This window comes from Macrobrachium nipponense, chromosome 3 (assembly GCF_015104395.2).
Source record: "Macrobrachium nipponense isolate FS-2020 chromosome 3, ASM1510439v2, whole genome shotgun sequence".
Taxonomy (NCBI): Eukaryota; Metazoa; Arthropoda; class Malacostraca; order Decapoda; family Palaemonidae; genus Macrobrachium; species Macrobrachium nipponense.
Window position 1 is genome coordinate 39,563,139 of NC_087202.1, and position 8,609 is coordinate 39,571,747.

General features: G+C 36.3%; 1 protein-coding gene across 1 annotated transcript in view; it reads left to right on the forward strand.

Moving 5' to 3' along the window:
* LOC135222362 (uncharacterized) overlaps positions 1-5,907 on the forward strand; it is a 53,168-nt gene extending 47,261 nt beyond the window's left edge. The window contains exon 6 of the mRNA XM_064260449.1: positions 5,795-5,907. Within this exon, the coding sequence (XP_064116519.1) occupies positions 5,795-5,907 (113 nt within the window). The remainder of the gene's footprint in view (positions 1-5,794) is intronic.
* Positions 5,908-8,609: the final 2,702 nt, after the last annotated feature.

Sequence of the window (8,609 nt, forward strand, 5' to 3'; positions counted from 1 at the left end):
TTACTACGCTGGCACGTTAGTATTGTATATTGCAATATGTATTCGGTAGGCCATGGTAGGGTCTGGTGCCTCTATTGGAGTCTTTTGGATAATTCTGTATGCAGAGGAATAAATAAACATCTATCTGTCTATCTATCTATCTAAGACTACAGCCGGATTTCAAACACGTGATCCACAGTCGAATTCGAAAATGGGATAACAAATGGAAGGACTACATTATCCTCTTTTCTAGGAAACTGATTAGGCAAAAATGTGAGTAATTACCCGGCACGTTCGACAGAAAAATCCAGGAACAACTACGTAAAATCAAGGAAGGACGTCATTAAAGACTCTGGCTTTACTTGTTTACAGAGATCTGATACGCTAAATCGTTCGTAACCTGAAATAATTGGACTGATGAGCGGACTCACGAGCTGTTTTGGAATCTTCTAATGATGAGAGAAAGGACTCAATATCTTATCTCCTCGTACAACCAAAAATGAAAAAAAAAATCCATCAGACGATAAATACAATGTAATTAGACCGGAAAGCAAGGGATAAGCCAGGCTTGCTGTCAATAATAGGAGTATAAAAATCACCAATAGCAAGAACTGTTAGAATAGAATTCTTAGAAGACATCAGATCACTACCATTCTTCTTTACAACAGCTCATAGTCGAAGAAGTCTAGCTTCGCAATGACTACGTCCGTCAACAGTCAGAGCATTACCGGTTATAAGTAAGACCAAGTATGCCTGCCCGCTTTTTATCCCAAAGAACAAGATAACGCGCACTGCCAAACGAAGATTTGAAGGAGTGAGTGAATTTGGAGAAAAATAAGGCCTATATACTTTAACGTCCTCAATAACAGGGGCTGTCACAAGGTAACGGGAACGCTGGAAATCACTGGAAATAGTTTCTCTAAGGAAAATTACGATAGGACGAGTGATAATGGCCAAAAGATGGTAATTAAATGGAAGTTTTGGAAGAATCATATAACGTGGAATAAAAGAAACATAAAACAAAATTTCCTAAAGTTCCTAATATTTATAAAGAGAAATTATTTTTGGCCGTATTGGAAAATAAATATGTGCCGGCTTCCCTTTAGCTTTCCTTGAACTCGAATTTATACATTAAATGTCTAAAAATAATTTTTTTCACAAAACAATAGACAATTATAATGAATAAAGTTCCGCACCTGATGGAGGTTTGAAAAAAAGAAACGATGCTCACATGAAGCATTTCCCAGAATTAAATAAGAAAAAAAGAAGAACGCCAGAAGCAAAACTTATTTTCGAGAGGAAGCAATGAAGTGGAAAACCCACCTCTTTACAGGCAACGCTCTCGCATTTTCCCCCAGTTCTTTGGTTATTTCATTCCATTTGGTAGGGTGTTTCCAATGAGAGATCCTTTTAAATTCGGCCTGACTCCCAACCTTTTTATTATGAAAAAATCATGAGAAATAGACCAGGAAAAGAGCAAAATACAATTTCTCAACCGCCACCACTTTCGTTGTACGCTTAAAGCAAGACGATAAAGGAAATGACCGGGGCTTCATAAGTCACAATTAAGACCCCAATAGAGCTAGACCAGGTGTAAAACTCAAAGAATAGAAGGGAAAAGGAAAACGTTAAAGAATATCTCTCAGTAAGCAAAAGATTTCTCTACGAAAGATTTCCTAACGCTATTCCTTTGGTTCAGCATCAACTAGGATACATGCATCTAAGAGAACTCGCTCAAAATTTAAGAATAAAAAAAAAAAAATGAAACATTCTAGTTTTCTGGGGGTGCCTTGGGATCTTCCCATACACTGTAAATTAGTTGGTGATATTCTTTGAGTTCTTAAATGTACAGATTAAACGTTATCCATGGTCAAATTCATAAATGGGGTGACAACTGGCAGGATTACATCAGCCACCTTTCAAGAAAACTGACGGTATAAGTGAGTTACTTCCAAAACAAAGGATGAGTGACAATCTCCATGACTGGGCAAAAATGGAGAAATTGCCCGGCACGTCTGACAGAAAATTCCAGGAACATTCATAAGAAATAAAGAGCCTTGATAACGCCAAATCTTTTGCAGCCTGAAATAATTGGACTGATGAGCGGATTCAGGGGATATTTTGGATTTTTCTAAGGATGAGAGAAAGAACTCGAAGTCCTTTTAAATTTCGTAAAAAGATTTCCTTTCCTCACAGGCGTTCTTGTCTCCAAGGACAACAGACACCAAGACGACTTAATTTACGTCACGCGTTAATGAAATCATGAACACTGATTACAAGGATAGACCCTCATCTTTGTTAGTAACACAGCATCAAGTCGTGAATTAGCATTTAGATAGACTCATCGATCAATCAGGATTCAACTAGAAAGAATAAGAGAAAGATGATGAGGTAGACAGGAAAATGATTATAAACAGAGAGAGATAAGGGTATGAACAAATAGTGTAAAATCAAGAAACTGGTAGTAGCAGAAAGGTGTGCGCGTGTACTTACATGCGTGAGTGTGTTTGAGAGAGAGAGAGAGAGAGAGAGAGAGAGAGAGAGAGAGAGAGAGAGAGAGAGAGCAGCAGCATGACGTTTTTGCATGAAAGAGAGGGCTTAGCATACAGGGGAAGGTATTCGTAGTCGGCTAATCCCTTGATATTCGAAAAGAAGAGAGAGACAGAGACCCTTTGCCCGTCATCCATATCCGACAGTGAGCTGTGCTCACAAATATCTTTTGCTATTTATCTTTTACACAAACGTGTAAGATTATCACTGGAGCTCTGTCTCAGAACTTAAGAAAAAGAAAGATTCAATATAGATCAGATTTGCACTCAAAAGAAAAAAAAATCAATAATCTAATTTAATTTAAGTTTAATCTTATTGATATAATGCACACATTACTGCTTTTCATGAAACCTTAGCGTTTATTACTTCATTTAATTGCTAAATGTCTGTCTGTCTGTCTGTATGTCTACACTATTTCGATTAATGGCAAAACATTCTAAGTATTCATAATATTTGGGTTGTATATCACATTTTATAAATACCTGGTCAATTTGTCCATAATGCACTTCAGTGCAACTCTTCATATTTAAATATTTGAGAAAAATAGGCGAATAGATTGAACATTTAATGCTTTTATATTCTGGTTAGGTACCCCATAGGCATGTTTTCGAACTTAGTTGGAAAACTTGTTTAGTTTTTTTAACTCCTGTGTAGCAATCAATAAATGGAATATATACCAGATCAACATACTGAGACATAAGAGATATATGCCGTAGTTTGTATTCTTAGGGATGCCAATAAGGATGCAAAAGATTAATCAATCCTGTTTATTTATGTTCTCTGTCCATATATTGTTCATTAAGAAATTTGGGAAACCTAGTTTTTTTTTTTTTTTTTTTTTTTTTTTTTTTTTTTTTTTTTTTTTTTTTTTTTTTTTTTTTTGTTTTTTTTTTTTTTTTTTTTTTTTTTTTTTTTTTTTTTTTTTTTTTTTGAAGAATGTCTGACTGGCGTACCAAAGAGAAAATTAAGGGCATCACAGTCACCTACCTCAAGTGGTTCTTGCGATCCAAAGAAATGTACAATCTGTCAAAACTCTGATATGTGAAACTGCCAGCACAGGGAATGGCAGGACACGTATCATTGAAGCAGCGAAAGTGAGAAGAGACGTAGTTTTTGAAAGGCTGAAGCATGTGGACAAAGGCACATTCTGACACTATTTAACTAATGAATGTTATAAACGGCATACCCTCAGAAAACATTGGATAAAATCATGCAGTTTCGAAATTGAGTCCCCCCAATTTGTATTATCTCCTTGGGTTTAAGAATTGATAGCGTAGGGCTATAGAGAGTTCATAATACAGACAATAAAAATCTGCTTGTAAGAACCTGGGTGGTGTATTTTGAGGCAGGACCGAGAACTTTTCCTCAGATTAATTCCTTTCGATTTATGTCAGATTTAATAGTCCTCACATGGAGTATTATTCTCATATATGAGGAGGCTTTTCAAACACCGGTATGTTTGCTAAAGTCAAGCCTGAGAGCATAATTTAATTACAAACCTCTATATGCATCATGGTTTCACATCATATTCATATATTTATAAATTATAAAGTTGCCGCTCGCCGATTGTTTTACAGAATTAATTTGTGCAGTGGTCTCGAGAATCCCCTTTTATCATGATTTTGTAGTCCTCCTTTTTCATACATTTATGAATCATAGTCCAGCTGAAAATTAGGAAAATTCATGGTTTCAAAACGTCAGTTAGTTTGATTCCAATTTATTTCTTCCCATTCACTTCCTGAATATGGAAATCCTCTCCTTCTTCTGTGTTTCCGGATCAATTGATCTTAGCTTTCTTTTCAAGAGAAGGGCGTCTTTTCATTTAGGGCGAATTATATTGACGCTATCTTCTACCGGAACTTGGATCTTTTTCGGCAATCAAGTCGTTTAGTCTTTAAACCAGAACGATTTTACATTTTCATGACAAGTCCTCATTCTTTCCTTCTTCTGTTAATTCTTTAACAAGTTGTATCTGACAGTAAAGGAATACTCACTGAAAAATCACATCATCTGGGCAAGCTTATTTTGATACTGAGAGAGAGAGAGAGAGAGAGAGAGAGAGAGAGAGAGCCTTATTACTTGAGTGCGTTAAAAGGAAATGGCGAAATACCGTATTAGAAAGATTGGACCAAACTGCAATCTCAGCAATGTGATCCTTTTTTCAATAATAGGCACTAACAAGGAGCAATTTCGCCCATTCTTTCTCTCTTTAGACCCAAGACTTTATTTCTTTTCCTTAGAATTTTACCTTGAAAAGATTCCCCGCGTATTCTTTGCAAGAACGTCATTACACGAACATGTATATATACATAGATATTTAGGATCGTTAAAACTTTACACAGATGGTACGAAATACTGAATGGACTCACCTACGTAAGGTCTTTCACGTAGGGCTGGCCCCACAGCCAGATCAATGGAACGGGTTCATTAACATATAACCAATGCGCAAAAAGAAAAAAAATACATATCAAAGAAAACGAGATGCCTAGCAGGTATGTGAGTAGCCATTGAGCGAGAGAGTAAAACCACCGATAGAGGGCAGTAGTAGCAGCCCCGCCACAAAAGCGAAAGAAACTAGGAAAACGAGACCGGGTCCCATTGAGCGGCCATCTGGGCCCCGACGGCTCACTCAAGAGGAATGGACAGCTTTTGATCAACAGTAGCCCTACCCCAAGGCCCTACTAGAGGTCCTACCCAAGGCACTACCCATCTCGCCCCTTATAGCCACGACTACCCATCTCAATTCATCCGTAGCCATCTTTGAAACTCCTTTCTCTCTCTCTCTCTCTCTCTCTCTCTCTCTCTCTCTCTCTCTCTCTCTGGTATTCGCATTCCTTCTCTTCACAGCTAGTGAGCAGGATCTCTTCTCAACTGAAGCATTTAATTCTCAAGGAACACTTGCTTACCCTAGCCGTTATTACATGTTCCGGCATTTAGACAAGAATGCGACTTTCTTTATGAGAAAAATGAACATATTTTAAGCTTTAAAATAGGCATGAAAAATAGACATTTTATGTTTTGAAACAGGTTTTGAAAAAGGTATTTTTTTATTTTATGTTTGAAATGCGTAAGAAAAAGTAAACATAACTTAACTTATGAATTACGTATGAAAAATAGACATTTTGAATTTTGTAATAAGTATGAAAAGCAGATATATATAAGAGATCATTTAATCATAGCCCAAGCTGAAGATCCTGACTCGCAACCCATTCTGGCTGATGCTCACAAAGACACAGTAACCATTTCTGACTTCTCTGTCCCTCAGTACTTAGTCAAAGACTAGGTCCTGTATCAGATAACAAGAGAAGCCTTAAAGCCTGTGCAGTTACTTCACAAGCGCATAGTAGTCCTGGACAAGCTGAACTGGCGAGTCATTGAGTTAGCTCATGACAGGATCAGAGGATATTTCGGTGTCAACCAGACCTAGAAAGCTTTATCAGTTAAATTCTATGGGGTTGGCTTGAGGAAGACTGTGAGAACTATGACTCATCCTGCCCCACCTGTCAAATGGTAGGAAAACCCAGCAAGCGTATACCACGAGCCAGATTAAGTAACATCCCTTTGGTCAGAGGCCCTTTCCAGGACGTTATTGTTGATTATTTCACCACCCAGGGTCATGAAAGTGCAAAAATTGGAAACGCACATTGCCTCACAATAGCAGATCGCGTCACCAGATATGCTGAAGCTATTACTGTCTGGAGTGAAACACCCACGAATGTTGTTAAGGAATTATTACAGTTTGGTTTTGGTTTTCCTGCTACCATCCAAAGTGATAAAGGGAGGCATTTAAGCCTCATGAGTTCCATGCCAGCATGGCTATTCTTGGAATCATCCATTTCCACTGTACGTCTTACCACCCAGAAAGCCAAGGAATCATGGAGCAGTTCCATCAGACGCTTTCTGCCACCTTAGCTAAGCTCCAGTGTGAAAATGGTAGAGCATGGGAAGACAATCTGCCATACACTCTTTTCGCCATCCGACAAAGCCCATCAGAAACTCTGAGCTATAGTCCTTTTGAACTGCTCTATGCGCACTCCACAAGAGGGCCAATAGACATTTTGTATGAAGCTCGGGCAGCACCTCATAAGGCAGATTGTGCCAAGAAGCTCTCAAGATATTAAAAAACAACTAAAAATCACCTGGGCAATAGCCCATGCGAACGAAGTAGCAACACAAGTGTGTCTCAAACTTAGTTTTGACAAAAAGGTGAAAGCTCAAAGTTTGGCTATTGAAAATAAGGTCCTTGTGTTTAGGACTGGGGCTTTGCACCCATTTGAAACCCGATTCACTGGCCCTCATGGAATATCAGGAAAGAGAGGAACTTTGAATTATTTAATGAACTGCAGGCAAAGACAAGCAAAATGGCTACGTGCCGAAACCCTGAAAAACAAGGGAAGAGGAGAAGGAGGCGGTTCCTAACCAACAAACCTTGCTGTGGTAGGAACCACCACAGCACTACCACCCAGCACAAATTCAGAAGTGTTACCCCCAATTGAGTATACTATTACACCTAGGCTGGAAGAAACACAACGAGAAGATATCAGACAATTGCTGCTGCAACATGAATCCGTTGTTCAAGACAAGTTAGACTGTGCCTCTATTTTAGCAAGATTGACCACGACGAAAAGTGTTATTGGCAAGTTCCTTTTGTCAGTTTTACTGTAACTCGTAGTGCCACGGGACTCTATTGTTAGCTTCTGAATATGGTCTTCTAATCCCATTTCATGTTAATCTTGTATTACTGGACATTGTTTACCTCTACCATTTACACACACACACACACACGCACATACATACATACATACATACATACATACATACATATATATATATATATATATATATATATATATATATATATATATATATATATATATATATAGACTTCAGGAGGGTCCATGATACACATTTTGTTAAAAAGGCCAAGTTATTTACAAAAACGTTCCGCACAACTCAGTGTATCATCAGTCGTCCTGCTTATGGACGACTGATGATGCGAAACGTTTTTTGTAAATAAACTTGGCCCTTTTAACAAAATGTGTATCATGGACCCTCCTGAAGTCTATATATCTTGCTGACTGCAATATTATATATATATATATATATATATATATATAGAATATATATATATATATATATATATAATTATATTATTATAATTAATACACATAATTATATATATTAGATAGAATATATAATATATATATAATTATATATATATATATATATACATATATATATATATATATATATATATATATATATATATTATTATATATATATATATACATATATATATATATATATATATATATATATCTATATATATATATATATATATATATATAATATATATATATATATATATATGTATATATATATATATATATATATATATATATATATATATATCTATATATATATATAATATATATATATAATATATATATATATATATATATATATATATCTCTCTCTCTCTCTCTCGTTTCTTTTCCGGGGCCGACCTAGGAAGTATAACCTAAAAGAATCTGACAACTTAAAAATCGAACAATTATGGCAGGATTTACTTTGTGAGAAAGTATTAACAGACAGCTCACAGTTATGGAAATAAACAGGAATGAAGTCACGGAAAGACAACACAAACAGAAAAACAAGGCCATTTTCCCAATGATAACAAGGGACAAGAAAAACAGGAAAGAAATTATGACAGCAAAAAAGACTATCAAAGAAAATATTCAGCTCTCTCTCTCTTTCTCTCAGGTACTTCACAACTCACATTGCTCTAATAACATGAGAGAGAGAGAGAGAGAGAGAGCGTATACTCCCAGGTGTATTACTCTGTCAAACCTGGCCTTTTCTTTTAAACAGTCAGAAATCACACCTTGTTTTAAAGATGTGATTTTTGACAAATTTTTCTATTATTATTCTCTGAAGGCACTAAAGGTGACGAAAAAAGCTGCTATTTGAGCGAATGCGAAATAATCTGTTTACATGCAATATAAGTTATACTTAATTCTATGATAATAAAGAGAGAGAGAGAGAGAGAGAGAGAGAGAGAGAGAGAGAGAGAGAGAGAG